At 53.3% G+C, this 24835-nt stretch overlaps 1 protein-coding gene across 2 annotated transcripts in view; it reads left to right on the top strand.

Annotated features, from left to right (window-relative positions):
• The window catches only part of DLEC1 (DLEC1 cilia and flagella associated protein), a 91437-nt gene extending 66789 nt beyond the window's left edge, over nucleotides 1-24648 (top strand). Inside the window, exons 19-37 of one of the 2 annotated variants that reach the window (XM_078432506.2) lie at nucleotides 280-419; nucleotides 12752-12905; nucleotides 13297-13407; nucleotides 14254-14384; nucleotides 14879-15061; nucleotides 15975-16045; nucleotides 16482-16633; nucleotides 17209-17327; nucleotides 17858-17928; nucleotides 20249-20454; nucleotides 20574-20690; nucleotides 20784-20909; nucleotides 20993-21087; nucleotides 21259-21343; nucleotides 21507-21719; nucleotides 23037-23198; nucleotides 23928-24081; nucleotides 24257-24380; nucleotides 24466-24648. In XM_078432506.2, the coding sequence (XP_078288632.2) occupies nucleotides 280-419; nucleotides 12752-12905; nucleotides 13297-13407; nucleotides 14254-14384; nucleotides 14879-15061; nucleotides 15975-16045; nucleotides 16482-16633; nucleotides 17209-17327; nucleotides 17858-17928; nucleotides 20249-20454; nucleotides 20574-20690; nucleotides 20784-20909; nucleotides 20993-21087; nucleotides 21259-21343; nucleotides 21507-21719; nucleotides 23037-23198; nucleotides 23928-24081; nucleotides 24257-24380; nucleotides 24466-24589 (2538 nt within the window). In that variant the 3' untranslated portion in view covers nucleotides 24590-24648. Of the gene's footprint in view, nucleotides 1-279; nucleotides 420-12751; nucleotides 12906-13296; nucleotides 13408-14253; nucleotides 14385-14869; nucleotides 15062-15974; nucleotides 16046-16481; nucleotides 16634-17208; nucleotides 17328-17857; nucleotides 17929-20248; nucleotides 20455-20573; nucleotides 20691-20783; nucleotides 20910-20992; nucleotides 21088-21258; nucleotides 21344-21506; nucleotides 21720-23036; nucleotides 23199-23927; nucleotides 24082-24256; nucleotides 24381-24465 lie in introns of both variants that reach the window. The other variant, XM_078432505.2, reaches the window with a different exon arrangement.
• Nucleotides 24649-24835: the final 187 nt, after the last annotated feature.

The raw sequence follows: 24835 nt of genomic DNA, 5'->3' as shown, positions 1-24835 counted from the left end.
GCGGGCCCCCGCCGGGTGGGCAGGCTGCCCTGCAGGCAAGTGCCTGGCACTCACTGTCTCTGTCTCCTGGAATGAAGAGACCAAAGGGGGAAACACCCTCCTGGGTGTGACCTTTGCAGGTTCAGTGCCGCCCTCACGAGGCAGGGCGGCCATGGTGGGGGGGGGGGGGGGCCCTCAGTCAGACCGGTGCTCCTTATCTCGGTGGGGACAGGAAAGCCACCAGTTCTGCAACTCCAACTGTCCTTACTCCTCGTCCTTCTCGACTGACCTCCACATCAGGTGTCTCCCTTCGACATTGAGCCCTCGGGCGGCCAGATCCCTGCTCTGGGGGAGTGCAGGGTGACCATCACCTTGGAGGCCAAGCAGTGCCAGCGCCTGCAGACCGTCCTGGAGCTGGAGGTGGTAAACGGAGCCTGGAGGTAAGAGGGCGTGCGGGGTGGGGGGCGGGGGGCTGCTACAACACACCCTGCGTCTACTCACAGCACGTTTATGTTGCGCGGCACTAAGTATTTACAGGCATTTCCGAATTGAAAGGTGCTGAAACGTGTTTGTTCTATGAAATTTGGAAATTACAGGAAAGAAAATCCATTCCCCGGGGATAAGTCACTGGTGATATTATAGGGTGTATCCTTCCAGTTTGGGTGCTAAAGGAGCGTCAGTTAGTGCAATCACTTTCAACAGCACTTTGCGTTGCCCAGTCAAGGGAACTATGTGCATTCCCTGTGACCCAGCATCAGCCCCTGGAGATGTGCTCCTAGAGGGACACACACCGACACACTGGGAGTCGAGTGCTCACGTGGGGTGCTCACAGCCAGCCTGTTCACAGTAGCGAAAACCTGGAAACCATGAACGTGTGTCAACAGGAGAAGGGACACCAAAAATCATGACATATTTAAATGAGCAATTACCGCTGTATTCTGGGAAGCACACGCTAGAGATTTCAGAGGTGGTTGGTGCTATTGCCTTTCTTTCTTCCTCCCTCCCTCCCTCCCTCCCTCCCTCCCTTCCTGCCTGCCTTTTTCTCTTTCTTGTGGAAACTTTCTTACATACATAAAAATAGGACCGTATTATGAGCCCCCATGTACCCATCACCTTCAGTAACGAGCAAATCACCACTAATACCGTTTCATTCGAGCAAATCACCACTAATACCGTTTCATTCGTATCCTTCCTCCACTTGTCCCCATCCCTTCCCAAATGATTTTGAAGCATAATATTCATTTTCTTAAGCTGGCTGGCGATATTTTGCTTTTTAAGCTGGTTGAGGGGGATGTACAGGTGTTCTTTTTAATTATTCTTTAAACTGCATATCTATTTAAACTGTAGATGTGTGTAATAGTCATTTCTGCATGTATTTAGTACTTCGTTATGGAACACTTACGTGCTCGTTTTAAATCGTTGGGGTTTTGTTTGGTTTTGTTTTTGCGCCTACTGTGTGCGAGACTATCTGAGATTTTATACTGTGACATCTGATGGGGGGCTTGGGGGGGGGGGGTACCACCCGTGTCTCGTTTGTGTTTTTACACGATTACTAGCCCGGGTTTCAGTGGCAGTGTTCCTCACTGGTCCTGTGTGGCATCTCGTGGGCCTTAAATACGAAGGACAAGTCTTTCTCCTCTGGGAGAATGCCTTTATTTACGTCTCCCTGCTTCCTTTCCTATCTCTGTCGTTCTTAAAGGACGTGTGAATCAGAACGTTTACACTGGCAGGCGGTGGAAACACCGATGTAACCGGCTTGGGAAACTGTTGGCTCCCTCCCTGCCCTGCTGCGTCCACGGGCTCCAGCCTCTTCCTCGGTCTGCCCTTCCTGCTTCTGTCTCAGTCTCTCGCCCTCCTCCCCTCACCCCTGCCTTCAGATCCGCGGCCCTCTGGGTTGGCCTTGCTCTCGCCGATCGTTCGGCCCCGGGGAGGGGAGCCGCGTGCTCCGGAGGTAGACTCGGATTGGTCCTCTCTGGGTCACGTGCCTCCCCTCCCCCCACCCAGGCCTGCCGGAGGGGGGAGGGGCTGCCTCCCGAAGAAGCTGCTGGGAAAGTCGGCGAGACGACGAAGACAGCGGCCGCCGCAGGGGCTGTACGGCGGGACCAGTCGAACCATTTCCCTCCTACCCGCCGTGGCGCAGCGTTTGTGCTCCTTGTTCAGGGACATGACCTGGGCCTTGCACGCCACTAATTTGGCCTTTGGTGGATGCCCTTCTTTTGGCCGTCGGATTTTTAAATGTCAAGCTTTTTGTTCTTGGGTTGTTCCTTTTGTAGAGTAATCTGTTATAGTCTTAGGGATGCAACCGCATCTCAGATTCCCCCCCCCCTTCCCCCCCAGGAAATGAGTTTTTATTTCCTCGCATTTTGGTTCACTGTTCGGGTTTCCTTGTACATCACGTAATCCTTGGCTGCCCACCCCCGGTTTTGAGCGGGAGGAGAAGCAGATTTGCACGAGGAGCCGGTGGTGGAAGTTCCCGAGGAAGCAGGTGTGGGTGCGGAGAGCACCCCTCTTCCAGGGAGCCGAGGGGACGGGAGCACCTTCAGCCCCCAGCTACCCGAATCCAGGAGGAAGGACCTTTGGGGAAAGCAGCCAAGACCAACGGGCCAAGGAAGCGCACGGGCCAGGGCCAGCTCGGCAGATCGCCGCACGCCTTCATTTGTAAATAGGAACGAAGGACTTGGATCTGGAGGGGTGTTTTCCCACGGTGGCAGTCGAGAGCCCAGCGGTACTGCAGGATCTGTGTCTCTTGAGGCCACGCCCACATTCTTCACGGACTAGGGGAGTCACCGCTTGGCCGTGTCGCCGGGTGGTGTGCGGGAGCTCAGGTGTTGGGGCCCTGAACTGGCCACGTTCATCTCGGGCAGCCTTTGGTTAACTCCTCTGCCCTTTCCCCGCGGCCCACTCCTGCCCCATGAGGCCCCTCGTTCTGTTAGGGAAGCTCTGCAGGGCCTTTGCCTCCGGGATTTGTTCGAGAGAGAGATTACAAGCAGGGAAGGGGAAGAGAGAGAGAGAGAGAGAGAGGGAGGGAGAATCTCAAGAAGGCTCCAAATTGCCAGTGCAGAACCCGACACGGGGCCTCAACTCATGAACAGTGACATCAGGACCTGAGCCAAAATCAAGAGCCAGATGCTTACCTGCCTGAGCCCCCCGGGCGCCCCACTTCTTTATTCTTTATGGTGCTTGATAAAATGTAATGATACAGGTGTAACAGTGGCTGATCCTGACCCACTCTCCATCCTTCTTCTCCACCCTGCTGTCCTATTTATCCACATCCTCAGGATCTCTCTTAATGGTAGTCATCCTGGTGTGTGCGAAGCGATATTTCATTGAGGATTTGGTTTATATTTTCATGGTGGCAGATGATGTTTGGCATCTTTCGTGTGCTTATTGGCCATTTGTAGGTCTTCTTTGGAGACCTGTTGACTGAGATCTTTGCCCACTTTGAAAAATAGGGTTGTCTTTTTACCATGGAGTTGTAAGCATTCTTTATATCTTCTAGATACAAGTCTCTTACTAGGTATATGATTTTCAAATATCTTCTCCCATTCTGAGGATTGTCTTCACTTTCTTGATGGTTTACTGCAAAGCATAACATTTTTTAATTTTGATGAAGTCCACTTTATTTTTCTTTTTTGTGGCTTGTGCTTTTGAGGTTCCATCTAAAAATAACCATTGCCTCATCTAATGTGCACAGCAGCCTTCTTCCAAGAGCTTTGTAGTTTTAGCTCATGGGGTTAGATGTCTGATCCGTTTTGAGTTAATTTTTATGTATGGTGTGAGAAAAGGATCCGTCTTAGTTCTTAGATAATCACTTGTTTCAGCACCGTTTATTAAGAACACTGTTCTTTACCCATTGACTTGTCTTGGCACCCTTATCAAAATAAATCAACTGTACACATGAAAGTTTATTTATGGGCTGTCTGTTCTGTTGATCTATAGAATTATTCTTGTTCCAGCACCACAGTTGCTTAATTACTGTGACTTTGTAGTAAGTTTTGGAATCAGGAAGTATGAATTCTCCAACTTTGTTTTTCTGTGTCAAGGTCACTTTGGCTATTCTGGGTCCTTAGCATTTCCATATGAGTTCTAGGGTCGGTTTATCAATGATTGCAAATAGCCAGCTGGGATTTTAATTGGGACTGTATGGGATCTGTAGATCGCTTTGGAGAGTATATTCACTTTAACCATATTAAGTCTTCCTATCTGTGAACGTGAAATGTCTTTTCATTTATCTAGGTCCTTCTGGCATTTCTTTTGGTGATGTTTGTCATTACACTTGGTAAGTTTGTCATTACCAAACATTTGGTAATGTTTATCATTTTGGTAATGTTTGTCATTTGTATAAATCTTGTACTTCTTCTTTAAAGTTATTCCTAGGTATCTTTTTTGATGCTTTTGGAAATGAACTGGCTTTCGTAATTTCATTTTATGAATATTCATTGCTAGTATACAGAAATACAAATATTTTTGCATACTGATCTTGTACCCTACAACCTTGCTGAATTCATTATTACTTCTAATAGTTCTCTAAATAGAAGATAGTGTGTCATCAATATATAGAGATAATTATACTTCTTCTTGTCCAATCTGGATGCTTTTTATTTCTTTTTCCTGCCTAATGCACCTAATACACCAGTACAATATTGAATGAAAGTGGCAAAAGTAGACATCCTTGTCTTGTTAACCTATCTTAAAAAGAAAGCGTTCAGTCTTTCACCATTAAGTATGATGTCAGCTATTGGCTTTTTGTAGATGTCTTTTATCGGGTTAAGGAAGTTCCTTTCTATTCCTAGTTTGCTGATTGTGTTTTTATCATGAAAGAATGTTAGTTTCATTGAATGTTTTTTCTGTATCTATTGAAATGATCATGTCATTTTTTGTCCTTTCGTTGTGTGTGTTAACAGGGTGTTTTATGTTGACCTTTGGATGTTAAAACCATCCTTGCATTCTTGTAAAAATCCCATTTGGTCACAGTGTATGATTCTTTTTATCCGTTGTTGGATATGGGTTGCTGATATTTTCTTGAGGATATTTGTATCTGTAGCCATAAGAGATATTGGTCTGTAGGTTTTTTTTGTGATGTCTTTTTCTGGTTTTGCTACTAGAGTAATACATCTTAGAAATGAGTTTGGAAGTGTTCACTCCTCTTCTATGTTATTGAAGAGTTTGTGACAGATTGGTGTGAATTTTTTAAATGTTTGGTAGAATTAACCAGTGAAGACGTGTGGAGGTGGGCTTTTCTCTGTGAGAACTTTAAAAATTACTTAATCTTTTGTGATGGGTTTGTTCAAGTTTTGTATTTCTTCTTGACTCCATTTTGGTAGTTTGTGTTGTTCTAGGAATTTGTCCATTTCATCTAAATTACATAATTTGTTCACATACAGTTGTTAATTGTGTTTCCTTGTAATCCTTTTTTATTTATGCATGGTCAGTAGTAATGTCCTCTTTTTCATTCCCAATTTCTGTCATTCGAGTCTTCTCTCTTTTTCTCTTGGTCAGTCTAGCTAGAGCTTTGTTAATGTTGATGTTTTCAAAGAACCAGCTTTTGGTTTAGTTGATTTCCTCTCTTTTTTCTATTTTCTGTTCAACATATCTGCTTTCTAATCTTTATTTCTCTCCTTATGCTTGCTTTGTGTTTAGTTTGTTGTTCTTTTATCTAGTTTCTAGTTCCTTAAGGTAAAAGCTTGGGTTTTTGATTTGAGATCTTTTATTTTTTTTTTAATATTGGCATTTACAGATATAAATTTCTCTCTAAGCACAGCTTTAGCTACATCACATAAACTTTGATAGGTTATGTTCTCATTTTCATTGATACAAAGTGTTTTCTAATTTCTCTTATGATTTTTACTTGATCCATTGCTGATTTAGGAATGTGTTGTTTAATTTACACAAATTTTTGTTCCTCAGATTTCTTTCTATTGTTGATTTTTCATTTGATTCTCTTGTTTTTGAAGAACACACTTTGACTCCAGTACTTTTAAATTTCAATTTTTTTAAATGTTTATTCATTTTTGAAAGACAGAGACAGAGCGCAAGCAGGGGTGGGGTGGAGAGAGAGGAGGACACAGAATCTGAAGCAGGCTCCGGGCTCTGAGCTGTCAGCACAGAGCCCGATGCGGGGTTCGAACTCACGAACCGTGAGATCATGACCTGAACCGAAGTCGGATGCCCAACCGACTGAGCCACCCAAGCGCCCCATCCAGTACTTTTAAATTCATTGAAGCTTTCATTTTGAGCTACCTTATGGTCTAGTCTGTAGAATGTTCCATGTGCACTTTAGAAAAATGTGTATTCTGTTGAGTAGTGTTGTATATATGGCTATTAGGTCTGCTTGGCTTATAGTGTTAAGTCTTCTGTTCCCATGTTTATCTTCTGCTTAGTTCTATTACTTAAAATGCGGTTTTGAACTCTCCAGCTATAGTTGTTTAATTGTCAGGCTCTCTCTTCAATTTTGTCATTTTTTGCTTTGTGTATTTTGGGGCTCTGTTGTTAGATACATGTGTGTTTGTAACAGTAATGTCTTTTTGATGGATTGACCTTTTTATAATTATAAAATATCTTTGTCTCTAGTAACAGTTTTTATCTTATAAATTTTTTTTACTGTGTATTTATTTTTGAGAGAGAGAGAAAGAGAGAGAGTGAGCAGGGGAGGAGCAGAGAGAGAAGGGGACGCAGAATCCAAAGCAGGCTTCAGACTCCAAGCTGTCAGCGCAGAGCCTGATGTAAGGCTCGAACCCACGAACCGTGAGATCATGACCTGAACCAAAGTCGGACGCTTAACCCACTGAGCCACCCAGGCGCCCCCCTTTTTATCTTAAAGTTTACTTCATCTCACATGAGTTAGTTGTTACAGCCGTCTTTGGAATACTGTTTGCATGATATATTCTTCTCATCCTTTTACTTTCAACCTATTTGTGTCTTCGAATCTGAGATCTTTCTTGTAGACGGTATATAGTGGGAACATTCTTTTCACCTCCATTTTGCCAATTTCTACCTTCTGATTGGACTGTTTAATCCATTTACATTTAATTTAATTTAATTACCGATTAGGACTTATATCTCCCATTTTGCTATTTGTTTCCTGTAGGCCTTCTTTTTTTCACCTGTGTTTCTTCATTACTACCTTTTTCTGTGTTAGATAGATGTTTTCTAGCACTGTATTTTAATTCCTGTGTTTCTTGTACCTTTTTAAAAAAGTCTTTTCTTTCCTGGGAGGCTTAGTCGGTTAAGCATCTGACTCTGGATTTTGGCTCAGGTCACGGTTTCATGGTTTGTGAGTTCGATTCCCACGTCGGGCTCTGTGCTGATAGTCCGGAGCCTGCTTGAGATTCTCTCTCTCCCTCTCTCTGTCCTTTTCCTGCTTATGCATGCTAGTGCTGTCTCTCTCAAAATAAATAAATAAACTTTAAAAAAAAAAAAGCATTTTATTAATTGGCTGCCCTGGGTGTTTTAGGTAATATCTTAATTTGGAAACAATCTAGTTTGGATTAATACCAATTTACTTCAATAGTAATCAGCTTTGCTGCAATATAGCTCTGTTCCCTCTCCTTCCTTATATCTTTAAACAACGTAGATCCATCAACTCAGTTTTATAGTTATTGGCTTATGAAGTTGTCTTTTAAATCAGATAGAATGGGGACGCCTGGGTAGCTCAGTCAGTTGAGCGTCTGACTTTGGCTCAGGTCATAATCTGTGTGACAGCTCAGAGCCCGGAGCCTGCTTCGGATTCTGTGTCTCCCTTTTTCTCTGCCCCTCCCCTGCTCACGCTCTGTCTCTGTCTCTCTCTCTCTCTCAGAAATAAACAAACATTAAAAAAAAAAAGATAAAAAATAAATATACCAGGTAGAATAAAACAGTTACAGGCAAAAATATATTGTCATTTACATTACCTATGTACTCACCTTGATGTATTTGTACCAGTTAGGGTTCCACCAGAGAAACAGAATGAGTAGTTGTATTTATTACAAGGAATTGGCTTACACGACTATACAGGCTGGCTTCGCGCTCCCCAAATCAATAGGACAGGCCGTCAGGAAGGGCAGACTAGAACTCTCTGGCACAAACTGAAGACGCTGTGCACACATTAAATTTCTTCTTTTTCCGAGTAACCTCAGTTCTGCTTTGAGGCCTTTCAACTGATTGAATCAGGCCCGTCCAAATCATCTAGGAAAATTTCCTTTACTTAAACTCAACCGATGATGAACATTGGTCACATCTACAAAATACCTTCAGACGTCCAGACATGTAAAGAGCTCAGGAGTCATCATTCCTGCTTTCATAACAAGAAAAAAGCTGAACAAACGGAAACAGTAACTTTTCTAATTTTTTTAAATGTTTACATATATACATATTTTTAATTTTTTTATGTTTTATTTTTTATATTTGAGAGAGAGAGAGTTCAAGTAGGGGAGGAGCAGAGAGGGAGAGGGAGACACAGAATCTGAAGCAGGCTCCAGGCTCTGAGCTGTCAGCACAGAGCCCGACACGGGGCTCGAACCCATGAGCAGTGAGATCATGACTTGAGCTGAAGTTGGACGCCCAACCAACTGAGCCACCCAGGTGCCCCAATGTTTATATATTTTTGAGAGAGAGAGAGAGAGAGAGGGAAAGACAGACACGGGGTGGGGCAGAGACAGAGGGAGACACGGAATCGGAAGCAGGCTCCAGGCTCTGAGCTGTCAGCACAGAGCCTGACGCGGGGCTCGAACCCACAAGCCGCAAGATCACAATCTGAGCCGATGTCGGACGCTCAACCGACTGAGCCCCTGAAACAGTAACTTTTCTTAGATTCATCAGAGAATTGAGGCCGTGGAGCAGCCACCCCAAGAACCAAAGAGATGGGTGAATGCAGGTCACTTTGCTGAAGCAAAAGCTGCTGAAGCCAGTCAGGGTAGGAACATTCCTGGAGGTTGTGTGGTGTAACATGAGAGGTAAAAACTCTGGAGACTCACCAGGTTCTTGTGGGGAACATTGGGGAAAAATTCTCCAGTTTGGTCAGGGGGAGGGGAAAATAACGCTTCTGAAATATGCCTGGTGTGGGGGGCAGAGAACCACTTTGAAATAAGTCCAGAGTGTTCTCCACGAGTCCTGCCCAGCAAGGGAAAGACTTCACAGGAGCTTCATCTGACGTGGGGGAAGGGAAATTACCCACCCCAGCCCTCTCTGGTCTTCGTATCTCACCTAAAGGGGGAAAAAAACAGAAGGACTTGTGAAGGTCAAGTCCAGGGACACAGCCTCACTAGTACAAGACAGAGACCAATCATTGGATTATAGAGCACTTCCTTTTCCCCTACACCTTCCCACGGCATCAACAGGCCTCGGTATAATAACAGAAGATTGTGGCCAAAAGAATTGCAGGACTTCAGACTCTATTTAAGAAAGAATTTGTAGAGGGGGCGGCTGGGTGCCTCAGTCAGTGGAGCGTCCAACTTCGGCTCAGGTCATGATCTCACGGCTCGTGAGTTCCAGCCCCGCATCGGGCTCTATGCAGACAGCTCAGAGCCCGGAGCCTGCTTTGGATTCTATGTCGCCCTCTCTGTCTGCCCCTCACCCGCTGGTGCGCTTGCTCTCTCTCTCTCAAAAATAAATAACCATTTTTTAAAAAGAGTTAAAAAAAAAAAAAAGAGTTTGTAGGTAAACCCAAAGACAACAGGGGAGACAAAAAACAAGGACACTGGAGGGAACTGAAGCCTCTGCCACCCACAGCTACAGCCAATAGTAAACGTGGCCCAGCTCTTAGACGGATGAACATAAAACTTTGTGTTAAAGCTCTCTTTACATCAATTCCGATTTCTCAATACATAATGTCCAGCTTCCAGCAAAAAATCACAAGGCATGAAAAGAGGCAAGAAAAAAAACCCCAAAAACCCACAGTCTGAAGAGACAAAGCAAACATCAGAACCAGACTCAGTCTGTTAGAGGTTTTGGAATTATGAAACCAATTCTGTATTCCATATCTGCAATTCGTTTCTTTCAAGAATGTTGAATCATTCCCTATGTAACCTTAGACGTGGACTCCACCCCCCCCCCCCCCCCCCGCCACTCAGCATAATTCCCTTGAGAGCTCTCCAGGTTGCATGTGTGAACAGCCGATTCCTTTTTGCTGCGGAGTAGAGTTCCATGGCGTGAACGTGCGGTTTAAGCAGCACCCTTGAAAGGACACCGGGGCTGTCTCCAGGTTTGAGCTATTGTGAATAAAGCTGCTGTGAATATTTGTGTACGGGTCATTGTATGGACATGTGTTTGCATTTCTCTAGGATAAATGTTCAAGAATAACATTGCCAGGTGTATGGTAAGTGGGCGTTTAGCTTTGCGGGAAATTGCCAAAAAACTTTGCAGAGTGGCTTTGTCATTCTGCGTTGTCACAGCGACATGTGAGTGATCTAGCTTCACCATATCCTTCCCAGCATTTGGTGTCATCGCTGTTTTTTATTTGAGTCATTCTGATAGGTCTATAGGGATATTACCCCATTCTCGGAGTGGTTTTCATGTATGGTTTCCAGCTGGCTAATGATTTTGAACATATTACATGTACTTATTTGCTATCTGCTTATCCAAGGTCTTTGGTGAAATTTTTGTCATTTGTTTTATTTCATTTCATTTTATATTAGAGAGTGCACATGAGTGGGGGAGAGGGGCAGAGGGAGAGGGACAGACAGAATTTCAAGCAGGCTCCACGCTCAGTGCAGAGCCACAGGGCTCCATCCCACGACCCTGAGACCATGACCTGAGCTGAAATCAAGAGTCAGACACTTAACTGACTGAGCTCCCCACGCACCCCTTTATGTCATTTTCTAATTGGGTTGTTTTATTGTTGAGTTTTAAGAGTTCTTTGCCTATTCGAGATACAAGTCTTTTGTCCAATACCTGGTTTACAAATATTTTCTCCCAGTCTGCAATTTTGTCTTTTGAAGGAAAAAAGGCCTTTTGCGGAGCAAACATTTTTTAAAATTCTGGTGAGGTCCGGTTTATCAAATTTTTCTTTTAAGAACTGTGATTGTGGGTCCTAAAGATTTTCTCCTGTTGTTTTCTAAAAGTTTAATAGGTTTACGTTTTACATTTAGGCTTGTGATACGTTTTGGGTTAATTTTTATATAAGTTGTGAGGTTTAGGTAGAGCTTTATTTTATTTTTGCCTGTGGATATCTCATTCTCCCAGTGTCGTTTGTCGAAAGGTTGTTCTTCCCATACTATATTGTTTTTACACCTCTTGTCAAAAATCAGTTGGGACAACTCAGAAGTTCTTCAACGGGTGAATAGTTTTGTTTTGTTTTGTTTTTTACATTTATTTAAAGAGAGAGGGTGTGTGTGTGCATTGGGGAGGGGCAGAGAGAGAAAGGGAGAGAGAGAAAATCCCAAGTTGGCCCTGGGGCTCGATCTCACAAACTGTTGAGATCGTGACCTGAGCCGAAATCATGGACTGCATCAATATTGATCTCCTGGTTGCCATTCTGTACTGTATTTATGCAAGAGGTTACCATTGGGCAAATTGGGTGAAGGGTATACGGGATTCTTGTGTAATTTTTGTTTTAGCTGCAATGTGAATCTATAGTTATCTGAAAATAAAAGGGTAAAAGCATAATACATATTATCTCTATTCCTCAGGCAAAAGCAAAAACAAAACTCAGCCAGACATATTTGTGTGAGTGTGTTTCTAGATTTTTCTATATCGGTCCACTGGTCTGTGTGTATATGCGTCTGGCAATAGTTCACTACCTTGATTACTGTAGCCATATAGTAAGTCTTAACAGCCAGCACAGTGATGTCTTACTTTATTATTTATTCTTCTAAAAATTGTTTTAGTTATTCCGTGTCCTTTGTCTTTCCATATAGATCTTATAATGAGCTTGTCTATATTTACAAAAATCTTTGCTGAGAGTTTCGTAAGAATTGTGTTAAACCTATAGATCAATTTGTAGAGAATTGACATCTTTACTCTGGTTGAGTCTTTGAATCCATGAATAGAGTCTCTCTGTTTATTAAATCTTCGATTTCTCTCAGCTGGTTTTGTAGTTTTCAGCATACAAATCCTCTATGGGTTTTATCAGATTTACCTCTAAGTATTTCAGTTTTTCTGAGCAGTTGTCAGTAGTATCGTATTTTTAATTTCTGTATCTACCTGTTCGTTGTTAGCATATAAAAATGTGATTAGTTTTTGTAGTTTGTACCCTGTAACTTGGCTCACTCATCGGTTGCAGGGGATTGTTTTCTCGTTGGGTTTTTTTTTTTTTTTAATGTTTTATTTATTTTTGAGACAGAGAGAGACAGAACATGAACAGGGGAGGGTCAGCGAGAGGGAGACACAGAATCTGAAACAGGCTCTAGGCTCCGAGCCGTCAGCACAGAGCCTGACGCGGGGCTTGAACTCACTGACCGTGAGATCATGACCTGAGCCGAAGTCGACCGCTTAACCGACTGAGCCACCCAGGCGCCCCTCGTTGTTGTTTTTTAAGGAATTTTTTAAATCTTGGGGCGCCTGGATGGCTCAGTCGGTTGAGCATCCGACTTCGGCTCAGGTCACGATCTCGCGGTTCGCGAGTTCGAGCCCCGCGTCGGGCTCTGGGCTGACGGCTCAGAGCCTGGAGCCTGCTTCGAATTCTGTGTCTCCCTCTCTCTGCTCCTCCCCCACTCATGCACATTCTCTCTCTCTCAGAAATAAAGAAACTTAAAAAAAAAATTTAAATCTGGATTCCTTGGGATTTTCTATAGAGACCATTGTATCATCTGAAAATAAATATGGTTTTGTTTCTTCTTCTTTCTTCCTTGTGTTCCAGCTACCTTCCTGTATACGCCGACATACAGGAGCCCTACGTGTACCTGCCAAACAGCCACGTGGAAGTCAGCAACCTGTACCTGGGTGTGCCCACCAAGGCAACCATTAGACTCATCAATGGCACACTCCTGCCCACCCGCTTCCGCTGGGGCAAGGTGAGTGAGCCTGCACGGTCGGCACCAGAGGCCCATGCAGAGAGGGATGTTGCCCCCCAGCTGCTCCCCGGAAGAGAGGCTCTCCTCTCCCCCGTGGCCCTGTCCGTTGCCCAGAGTCTGTTGCTGCCGTCAGAGGCAGCAGCCCTCTGGTCACCATCACCCTAGGTCTCCCGGGGCAGCTTGTTCAGCCCAGCAACTCCTGATAGGTGTGAGGTTCATCCAGGGTCGGGAAGGGGAGGGGAAAGGACCAGCGGATTACTCCCACCAGCGAGCACGCAGCCCCCCGGTCCCGCTGCGGGCCCCCAGCCTGCCAGCCTCCAGTGCTGCGTGGATCCTGGGTCCGTGCTGGGAACCCCGCGGGTGACAACAGGCCTGTCCTCGTGTCTGCCAGCTGCTGGGGCACCAAGCAGACTTCTGCACGGCCAAGGTCTCCCCGAGACGTGGCACGCTGGGTCCCAGTGAGGAGCGCCAGCTCAGCCTGGAGTTCACTGCTCACACCCAGGTGAGTACGGTGGTGAGGGGGCCCGAGGCACTAGGAAGGCACCCCGCAACCGTATCTGTACTGGCGGGAGGTCTGCCTCAAGTCCCATTCCTGCCTCCCATGAGGCTGGGGTCCCCGTCCCCGTTAGGCCTGCCGTCTAGGGATACGAGGTCAGGAAGCCCGGAGCAGGCCTGAGTGTGCCGAAACCCACTGGCCACGTCTGGCCTTTGGCTCCAGCTTACCCCTCCCCTCCTCTGCAGCCGCGGGTGGGCCCGGCTTTCTAATTTGCCCGGATGATCCCGAGGCTCGCTGGTGGCCACCTTGTCCCAGGAAGGGCACGGCTGCTCCCCAGCTCGGCCCACAGGAAGGCCATCGGGGCTGGCTGCTGGTTGTTTGCAGTTCTGGTGGGGAAAGAGACTCCGTCTCATTTCCTCCCTGGCAAACGTGGACAGAGTAGACTTTCTTCCTCAGCTGCATCTGAGCTCCAGGGTGACGGGCAGATGGGCTCAGGCACAGAGCAGACCCGACGCGGGCTGGGCTTGATTTCTGTCGTAGCAGCTTCATCGGAATGAGCGTGTGGCTTCTCCAGAGGCCCACTTTGAGGGGGTCCCCGTCCGCGTGGGCATGGTCAGAAATTTGGAGCAGACTGAGCCAGGAGCCCTGAGGAAGGGCCCAGGGCGTGGGATGGCGGGCTAGGCCGGTGACGGTGGCTCACCAGAGGGAGGGACTGGGGAGCCCTTCCAGAGAGATGGGACGGGACAGAGGTCAAGATTTTGTGCTGAGCGCCCCACAACAACCACCTGTGCGAGGGAGGACCGTCTCAGGCCGCCCTGGGACTTACCTGTAGTGATGTGGGCTCTCTTACAGGACGAGCTGAGCCATCTGGCCCTCCCTTGTACCGTGTCGGGCATGAAGGAGCCAGTGGTCCTGGGCATTTCTGGGAAACCCCAGGGACTGCAAGTGGCTATTGCCATCTCTGCGGAGGGCTCTGACGGCAGGTGAGCCCGGGGCTGGGGCCGGGGCCCGAGGGCTGAGCGACCGTACGAAGGACTAGCCTAGCAGTGGTGCCACGGTGGCACCGGCCTACTCCCGGCTGATTCCTGCAGCCGAGAAAGGGCCACGGTATCACTGAGGCCCCTCACGACCTCTGTGGGAACAGATCTCCCTACCCAAACCCTGCCCTCTGTGCGGTCTTTGCCCACACACTTGGAGGCGCGACGTCCAGGCGGGTAGGAGACGCAGGGGACGGGGCTGTCGGCAGCTACGAGGCCCAGCAACTGGGAGACGGGCCCGTCGTCCCGGGGCAGGGAGAGTTTATGGAGCCGAGGCCCCTGTTGGCACGTGTCTTGGGGTGGCAGCTCACCGGGGAGGCAGCCCAAGGACGAAGCCTAGCGCGTAGGCGGCTCTCGCGCTTCCGCCCAAGCGGGCTCACTGGGCAGGGCCAAGGGTGGCGTGTAACTTGGTGGCCCTGGGCACGGGGCAGCGTTTCCAGCACAGAGCTGTGGCCGGACCACCTGCAGGAGCTCCGCCTCGACTTTGGCTCCACGGTGCCTCTGAGGACCCGCGTGAACCGCCAGCTCATCCTGACCAACCGCTCCCCGATACAGACGCCCTTCACCCTCAAGTTTGAGTACTTCGGGGGCCCCCCAAACGGCCCGAATCAGAAACCCAGCCTGTAAGTGTGGGGATTCACGTCCCAGGGAGGATGTGGCCGGGTGGGTTGGCCCCGTTGGGCACACGTGTGGCCTAAGTGGCCACAGGCCGGTTGGTATGAGGAGAGAGAGAAGGTGTTTAGACACGGAGACACGGAGAGGAGGGGTTCCCACCGGCCCACCTCCCAGACTCTGGGGGGGCCTCCGGGAGAGGCCGGGGCTGTGGCGAGGTAGAGGGCTTCCGGTAGGTCAGGCAGCATGCAGGCCAGTGCATAAGGGAGAAGTTCACTGGCAGCGGAGGGAGCTGTGCGGGCAGAGACGTGGCAGTGAGGCCTTCTGCAAAGCTGTAACTGGAAATCAGCCCCCGGGGGGAGTAGTGACGCCCAGAAATTGGCAGGTCCTGCACCCCCCCCCCCCAGCGAACCCCTCACCGCTTAACCTCCTAAGTCAGGGGAGCCCAACGTAAAAACCCCTGCCGTGGGTGGTGGGAGCCACTAGGGGTTTATGAGCCATTCACTTGCCCACTCCAGGAAAGTTAGTGCACACTCGATGCTGAACAGATGTCGGCAGGAAAGACTGGAAAGAGGGCCTTTTGCAGAAGGCCGGGCAAGAGAGGGGGGCCCTGGGCTGGGTCTGTATCGGGGATCACCGGGGCACAGAGCCTAGGGATAACAGGTCCCTCCTGAGTTTCTTAGAAGGCAATGCCTGGGCTGGAAGGTGGCCGGTAGCTGGGGTGCTTTGGGCGATAGGGGTGTGGCAGGCCCCGAGACCAGAGAGGGAGGTGAACAGACCTGACTTCTCCCCTGCGAGGAGCGGGCAGAGCTGCCTTCCTCCCCCCGTGCCCCTGGTGGGATGCTCGTCGCCCAGAGAGGTGGCTCGGCTCTGGGGAACAGGCCTGATGGCCTGATGCTGTTTCTGTGTCCCATCTGGTAAAAGCCCCGACGTGCCCCCTGCCCTGCTGAAGACGTCGCGGATTCGAGAACGCTTGGCCAAGCGAGAGCAGCTGAGTAAGAACCCCGGGGCGGGCCAGAGCAGGGTTTCCTGGGGCCTTCTCAGGGGTGGGCTGCCTGCCGCAGGGAGAGGACCCTGGCCACAGACCCCATTCCAGTGTCTTTTCTAGCAAGACCTCTGAGATGGCAGCAGCCCTCCGTGCCCCCCTTTCGAATGAGGCCATCTTCTGGCTAGGGCAGATGGCCTGTGCACAGGGCCTGGTTTTGATTGGGACGGGTGGCGGCTCCGAAGGGAGGTTTCCCACTGGGGCCTGACCCCCAAGAGGTAAAGAAGGCCGTCTGCTGGATTCTGGGCTCCCAGGAGGGTCTGCTTAGCCAGACCAAGGAGAGCCTGTGGAGCGGCTTCTCTGGTACAGTGTTTCGCTAACTCCTGACGGTTTGGACCTCATTCCTACCCTGGAGTCCTGAATCCCCATTCCTGGTTCTCACCCAGATTTTATGGAAAGCCTGTTGTCTCATGGGAAAGGAGCTGCCTTCTTTCCCCACATTTCCCAGGGCATGCTGGGGGCCCACCAGCGGCTGCGCATCGACATCACGGGCTATGCAAACATGTGGGGCGAGTACTGGGACGACCTCATCTGCACGGTAAGGACAGATGTCCTGGGCCCGGCCTCACCTCCGAGCTCTGTCTCCTTCAACCCCTGGCCCTCAGCCCCTCAAATCTCTCCACGTTGTAAGACGGTGCCCACTGAGCTTGGGATAGGCATTCACCTCCGTACCTTCCGTAACTTTTCCTGTGGGGTCCCACGAGGCTGGGCCCACACGGAGGAGGGCAGAGGAGTCTGATGGGCCGCCTGCTTGGGCCAGGACATGAGGCCTGGAGGGGCAGTGAGTGTGGAGAAGCCGTAACGGCCTCCCAAAGCCATATTGTCACCTAGCCCTTGGTGCATTCACTCACTCTCCCACTGGCCCTCCACTCACTCGTTCAGGGTGCCGCGGGTACCTGCTGTGCATGGGTTCTTGTGTGGTTCTCTGGACTGGAGGATACAGGGATAATTGAGAACGGATGACCCAACAAGCATTTCTTAGTTTAGTACGGAGGGGTGAGCTACGTACATTGTCTTATTTGGGGAGGGAAGGCCGTGAACAGAGGGAATGCGGAGCCAGGGAATGCCATGGCAGCAAGGGACAAGAGACAAAGGATTGGTGTGTGCTTTCAGGTGGGCGACCTGCCACCAACAGTCATCCCGGTGCATATGGCGGTCGTGGGCTGCCCCATCAGCTCCCTGAGGACCACTTACTATACCACTGACCAGTTGCAGAAGGAGCCTGTCATCAGGTGACCCTCCCCCCCGCCCCCGGCCTCATCCTCTAACCCTTGAAACCCCCTGGCCTCCAACGTGGCTCCCCGTGCTGACTCGTGGCTCTCCAGCTGGCCCAAGGCCACTTGGTGCCACCCAGCAAGAAAGCCCCAGGACAGGGCTGCCCTGGAGGAGAGAGGCCTCCGGGGACGTGGCTGCTGTCTGCACATCGCAGAGGGCTTTGGAGGATAGAAGTAGCAAGTAGTCCGTGTGGCCTGAGGTCAGTGCCAGGCCTGGGGCCCCACCCCACGAGTTGGGATCTGCGCTGTCGGTAGATGGGGGGTGGGGGTGTGGAGCGGGTGCTACCAGGGCATCCAACAGCCCAGGTCCCAGCTCACCAGGCACCGCACGGGGAAGGACTCCAGCCCTGGGTCTTCGTGACTTCAGGATAAACCACTGCGGGCCTCCTCCCGGCCTGAGCCCCAGTTCCAGCCTCCTCTCTGAAGCAGCCCTGCCTGCAAGGTGCATGCTGGTTATGGCTGCGCTGAACCCCGTCTCCTACCTCCAGGTTCGGCACCCAGGTCTCCGGAGGAGACACAGTCACCCGGGTCCTTCGCTTGAATAACTCCAGCCCCTGTGGTAAGAGGCTCACGAGATAAACTGGGGCTCTATCTACTGGCTGTGCCATGCGGTGGGCAAGGCTGGGAGGGATGATGGGGCCGAGGGAAGCTGATGGCCCGTGACCAGGCCCAGGAATCCGGGTGGCCTGTGGTGACTGAGGAAGACCCTGGAGGGCCCAGCAGGGGAGCGACCAGCCAGCCCGGAGGATGTCAGCGACAGCTGCTTCCATGCTTGAGTGCAGGACTTGCCCTTGCCCAGCCGTGGGTCCCTCAGTGCGTGGGGCCTTAGATGCTGTTCTCATCAGGTTCACTTTGCAAAAGGACAGACACTGGCAGGGGACACCTTTTCTCATCCCTTTAGCCAGCAGTACTGAGCCACAGCTGGGTGCTGTACAAGTTGCTGGGGATCCAGAGGGAACAGACGGCAGAGTCTGCCGAGAGGCTCCCGTGCCGATGGGGGTGCAGACGGGACTGTGGGCTGCCCCCAGGTTGAGGGCATCGAGGGGACTGCTGGAGAATCGCATAGGGTGCAGGGCAGGCTCCCCCGTGGAAGGGCGTCCAGGCTACGTCCAGGAGGGAGGATGAGCCAGCTGGGCCCGAGGAAACGTGTGAGAAGGGGGAGCGTCTGGGCCACAGGAGGAGCTGTGGCAATCTGGAGGTGGAGGGATTAAGGCATCTTGAGGCTAGGCCACCCCACAGGCTGAGCCAGTGTCTCGAGGGGCAGGGCCAGGCCAGATCTGTCGTTAAGCTCCTTGGCAATTGTAAGGAATGTGTAGCAGGTGGGGGCACTGGCAGCCTGTGACCCTGCTCGGTGTGTCCACTAGGTCCGGGCAGTTAGGGGAGGGACATTGAATTTGCGCTTTAATCGGCTTTATTTTATTAAGATCTCCTGGCATCTCCGACTCTTGATCACAGGGTTGGAAGTTCGAGCCCCACGTTGGGTGGAGAGATTGCTTAAAACTAAAATCTTAAAAAAAAAAAAAGGAAAACCTCTTGGTGTTTCCAGCAGTTTCACTTCTTCGCTGCTGTGTCGTCAGATGCATTGAGAACTAAATGTCCTCTGTGTGCTTCCCTGTTTTCACCCTTTATCGCTTTGAGATGTTTCTTTATAAACAACAGAGAGCTGAGCTTTTTAAAAGCCCAACCTGGCGTTATCTTTTAATAGGAAAAATCAATCTATATATTTCTCCCTTATTTTGTGATTCGTTTTACTTTTTCTTTCTTGAGCTCTCTGTGACTTTGTTGTTTTCCTTTGGTTTAGTTTGGAATTTCTCTTCTACCTTCCTTCCTTTTGGTGGTTCCCTTCCCGGCCTTGGGGCTCATCGCCATGCGCACATTTCTGTCTTTACTGAATTTCAGAGAATGGAGGTCACTGGGTGGCCTTGGTGAGAGGGATTTGGTGGGTGTGAGGGGCAGATGCCACGGTAATAACTTGAAGAAACACAAGCTCGGGCACCTGGGCGTGCTCACCAGGTCTCCTGCAGGGCGGGCCGAGTCAGACGTGAGCTGGGGAGTGGCTGAGAGCAGAGGACGGTGGGCGACGGTGGATGGGGTCCTGCAAGTGTGCTGTGCAGGCAGAGGTGGTCCTGGGAAGGTTGTCTGGCAGAGGGAAGCTTGTCCAAGACGGGGAGAACTGGCCTTGCCTACGTGCCGTTGAAGCAGGTGGGAGAGGGGAGGGTGGGCAGGGCTGGCCCCGGAGAGGGGGTGGGCCGAGGCGGCGGGGGGGAGGGAGGATGGCACAGATGCCCGCCGGTACACGGGCGTGTCGGGATGGGGTGCCAGGGCCGTGTGGACTTGGGGGCTCCGGGAGGTGAGCGGGGGCTGGCAGCCTGGTACCCGGGAGGCAGTGCAGGTGTCAGGGAGCAGGGAGGGCGTGATAGTGGGGACCAGAGGCTCAGTTCAGTTCTCCAGGGTTAGGCTTTGCCAGGTGGGCAGAAGGATGGGGGTAAAGGGGGTGAGGATCCTGGCAAGGTGGTGGCACCCGGGCTAGCCTGGCTGGGGATGGAAGGGAGAAGGTGGGGAGAGGGGCTGGAGGGCCTGGGGAAGCTGTGGGGAGAGCCCCAAATGCCTGGAGTGGCGCATTTGGATGTGAAGGCCTGCTCCCGCAAGGGGGTCGGGCTCCTGCAAGGGGGTCGGGCTGGCAGAGCCAGCTGGATAGCCTGTGGACTTTTCTTGTGAAGTGGCACTAGGAAGGAGGCAAGCCCGCCCGCCCCCCCCCCGCCCCGCCCGAGTGCAGAAGAGGTAGCATCAGGGGTTGCGGGGAGGGGGTCCAGGGAAGATGCGTCTGCCCCTACCTCAGCCCTCACCCCCCCCCCCCCCCCCCCCCCCCCCCGTCCCAGATATCCGCCTGGACTGGGAGACCTACACTCCGGAAGATAGGGAGGACCGGCTGGTGGAGCTGCTGGTGTTTTATGGGCCACCCTTCCCGCTGCGGGACCAAGCTGGAAACGACCTCTTGTGCCCAGACACCCCTGCAAGCAGCAGCTCCTTCTGGCCCCCAAGCTCCTCCGATGAGTCAGACTCCAGCCGTGAAGCTGCCCAGTCTGTGAGCAGGGGTGGAGGTGGAGGGGCGGGGCGGAGGGGGCGGGGCGGGGTGGGCCGGCTGCCGAGCCGGGGCCTGCGGGCCTTGAGCCCGCGCGAGCCCCAGTGACTCTCTGACGACAGGCCGAGGGCTGCTCCAGGGTCAGCGACAGGGCCTCACGGAAGATCGTCTCAGTCGTCCTGCGGGAGCACGACGGGGTGCCCTGTGGCCACCTGTACCGCGTCAGCCCCAAGCAGATGGTGAGGCGGGCGGGGCGGGCGCGGCCCCGCAGAGGCCCCTCGGGCGGGGCCGGTAGGAGGGCTGGGGCACTGAGGCCGCGGTGGTCCGTGCAGGTGGTCCCCGCCGGCGGCAGCAGCAGCATCTCTGTGTCCTTCACGCCCGTGCTGCTCGGCCCCGGTACCCGGCACAAAGTGGAGTGTGTCGGCTATGCCCTGGGCTTCATGAGCCTGGACGATGAGGTGAGCCCTCCTGGCCGGGTGGGGCCGCGGCCGCTGCCCGTCGCGGGGGGCACGCTGCCCGTGACGGGTCTGGGGCTCGGTAGGTGGCAAGAGAGCTTCCCGGGAGGCGGCGGCGCCTGCAGGACTTCGCCGTGGGAGCCCTGAGACTGGACCTGTGCAGCTCTGTGAGGCCCGCACAGTGAGTTGGCTGGGCCTCCCTTCCGGGGAGCACCGCGCTCGGGAGCAAGGAGGTGGGGAGTGGGAGGGAGAAGCCAGCAGGTGAGCCCAGGCAGAGGCTGGCCGGGGCCGGGGGAGCCGAGAGGGGACAGCCTGGAGGCCCCTGGGGCCCAGCCATGCCCGCTGCCGGCAGGCTGAGCGTGGAGCCGGACTACGGCGGTGGCACGGAGTTCTGGCACCAGGCCAGCGACCTCATCCCCAAGCAGCCCTGTTCCGGGGTGAGTGTGCTGGCCCCCCCCCCCGCCCCCCCACAAATCTACCTGGACCTCAGATATCCCTGGAAGCCCTCCCCCACCCCTGGAAATGCCTCCAGCCCAGAGCCATGGGCTCCAGAAGGGGAGAGAGACCTCCCTCGCATCCCCCACCTCTGTGGCCACCCAGGTGCTGAGCGAGCTGGTGACCACCCACCGTCTGAAGCTGACCAACACCACAGAAATCCCACAGTCCTTCCGGCTCCTGGTCTCCAGGCCCTTCTCTGTTGCTCAAGATGGGGCCAGCCGCAGCCGCAGAGCCCCTGGCCGGGTGCAGGGGTGTGACGACGAGCCGGCCACGGCCGGCCAGCCGCTGGTGCTCCGCCCGAAGGAGAACATGCTGGTCAGTGGGCACCTTCCCCTCACGCACGCACGCGTACACGACGCCCTCGCACACGTGTGCGCAGACATTGGCATCCAGACACGGCACGCTCTCGTGTCATCCACTTCCAGAGCTGGAGGGAGCAGCCACGTTCTCCTCCGGTGTGCGCTTGGGCATAGGTGTGTTGAGGGCGGGCCGTACGCTGTGCTAGGTGACAGACTACCCCAAGGACCTCATCACGGAGGGGAGCAGGGGAGCAGATCTACAGAAGAAGGGCACCCTCACTCAGCATTTGCTTCCTTCTCCAGAGGAAAACTGAGGGGCAGCCCCCAAACACAGCCCGAGTCCGGTTCTACCAGAGCCGGCTGTCACCAAGTGGTTAAAGGTCCCTTTAAGATGCCTCAGGGAAGGGCGCCTGGGTGGCTCAGTTGATTAAGCGTCCAACTCTCGGTTTGGGCTCAGGTCCTGGTCTCAAGGTTCATGAGCTGGAGCCCCGGGGAGGGATCGGCACAGACAGCAAGGCTCCGGCTTGGGATTCTCCCTCCCTCCCTCTCAAAATAAACATTTGACCTCAGCAGATAGCACCGCCCTCCACCCTGTGCCCAAGCAGAGCCTGGCGTCCTCCTTCCCAGCCCCTCTCTGACCCCCAGCCTCAGTCTCCAGGTCGTCCCACACCCACGTCTTGCTCTAGGACAATGATTTCCAAGCCGTGGCCTTTTGAAAGCTTGCTGGAGATAGAAGTTCACAGGCCCCACCTCCAGAGACCAGAAGGTCCAGGCTGAGGCCCGGGAAGCTACTTTTTTAACAAGTGCCTCAGTTGACTGTATGGAGCTAGTCCCAAAGAACCGGGGGAACCACGCATCCACCCGCCTTGGGCTAAGATTCACCTTGGCCTTGATTCACGTTCCCCTCAGCCCACCTCCTGATTCCGACATCCCCTGCTTACAAGCCGTCAGAGGCTCCTCTGTGTCCTCAGGATAAGGACACAGGCAGTGCTGGGCCAACAGGCCCACCCACAGCCCTGCTCACTCCAAGGGGTAAAGGGAGGTTTGCTGGCCGTATCCCTTCGGGGGCCTCAGCTCCTCGTACTAACGGGTGCCGGGCGCAGGGCAGGGTGCAGCGTCCGTGGGCCAAACACCCCAGACAGGGGCGCCGGGTGGAGGGAGGCACCCTGCCGGCCCCGTCCGGGCCGGCCTGCAGGCCGCATGTGGTCAGGGGCTGAGCTGGGGCCTACCGGGCCGCGGGGGCCGTGGGAGGAAGGAGGACCGATCGCCAGGTGGGGAAGCTGCCGCCCGCCTTCGGCAGCGCGAGGCGACGGCCTTGCTCACGTCTGCTCAGGTGAACGTGTCCTTCTCGCTGTCCCTGGAGCTGCTCTCCTATCAGAAGCTCCCGGCGGACCAGATGCTGCCCGGGGTGGACGTTCGGCGGCATGCCAACGGAGAGAAGGAGATGGTGTTCGCCCAGAACCTGCTCCTGGAGTACGCCGACCAGCCCGCTCAGGCGAGTCCCGGGCCTGCCCCCCGCCGCGCACCGAGGGGGGCAGCGGGCCAGACTGTCCTGGTGGGTCGGAGGAGGGGGGACCCCCCACGCGGCCCTCAGAAACGGGAGCGGCCCCGGCCCTTGCCCTGAGGGCCCGTCGTGCCCTGGAGGACGCCTTTCCCTGAGGACACACCCCGAGAAATACAGGTCTTCCTTCCCCATCTCAGCTCAGAACCAGGGGCCGTGCCGTGGGGTGCGACACGGGGCTCCCGGCTGCAAGACGCAGGTGAGGGCAGGTGAGGACCCAGAAGGGATAGCCTGAGGGGCGGGTTCGAGAAAGGCCAGGAGGAAGAATCAGTCTAGCCAGGCGGGCCCTCCAGCGGGAGCCCAGGGGCGGGGAAGGTGACGTGGGGGGACTGCCGGGAAGAGGGGAGATGGCCCAGAGCCCAGGAGGGGCAAAGGGCTGGGCCTCGGGGCCCCCAGGGGATGGAGGAAGGCGGGGAGCAGGAAACCCAGAGCTTGATGGGGGCAGGGGGGAGTGGGGTGGTGGGGAGAGCAGATGGCGCCTTCCGGGCCCTTGACCTGCACACACGCCCACCGGCCTGGGTTGTCGATGCCAGGCCAGCCCCCTGCACAGCTGCGGTGCTGCCTGGGAGCTCCTCAGAAGCTTCCGCACTCGGACCCCTGGCTCCGAGCCCGGCAGGAGTGGACGAGGGCCCCCACGTTACAGGCTCTGCTCTGTCCCCCTAGGTGGTGCCCCTGAAGGCCACGGTGGCCGTGCCCGAGCTGCAGCTCTCCACCAGCTGGGTGGACTTCGGGACCTGCTTTGTGAACCAGGCACGGGTCCGGGAGGTCTACCTCATGAACCTGAGTGGCTGTCGGAGCTACTGGGCCGTGCTGATGGGTAGGTTGTACATGCCCACGGTTTCCCCTGCAGGCTGGCACCACCTGGGAGTTCCTGCATCGGAAACTATGCCGATTCCCAAATCCCAAGTGACCCCAGGGTTGCCCTGCCCTGTGGCACTGATGGGGACCTTCCCGGGGCGGCACATGAGCTGCCTATGCTTCCTTTGGTGCAGGTCGGCAGGAGCCAGACGACGACCCTGGGGCCTTCAGGGTATCTCCAAGCAGTGGGCTGCTGGAAGCGCGACCGGTCAACGCACCCCCAAATACCATCACCCTCCAAGTTTTCTTCACTGCCAGGTACCAGCCTCTCCCAGCCCTGCCCACAGGCTAGAGCCCCTGGCCGGGGCTCCCTTCCTAACCTCAGCACCTCCACTCCCCATAGGAGCAGTGAGCTGTACGAGTCCACGCTGGCGGTGGAAGGTGTGCTTGGTGAGGCGGCTTGCACCCTGCGGCTCCGAGGCCAAGGCTCTTATGACGAGAGATACATGTCACCCCACCAGCTCTGAGGCTCTGCCCTCAGCCCCCAGCTTCGGAAATAAAACATGACCCAGAGCCGGGGAACAGATCTGCTGGGCAGACGTGCACGCTGATGGACCTCCAAGCAGCTCCTGGGATGGAAGGGACTCCCTTGCAGGGCAGGCCTCGCGTGCCCTCAGCACTAACGCAAAAGGCAGGAAGAATGAGTACTCAGCTAGGCAAGAGGCAACACCGCCAACGGCCAGAACCGGCCCTTGGGAAAAACCACAACCACC

This window comes from Panthera onca, chromosome C2 (assembly GCF_046562875.1).
Source record: "Panthera onca isolate mPanOnc1 chromosome C2, mPanOnc1 haplotype 2, whole genome shotgun sequence".
Taxonomy (NCBI): domain Eukaryota; kingdom Metazoa; phylum Chordata; class Mammalia; order Carnivora; family Felidae; genus Panthera; species Panthera onca.
The sequence above is the reverse complement of the archived record's forward strand: the minus strand, read 5'-3'. Positions and strand labels throughout refer to the sequence as shown.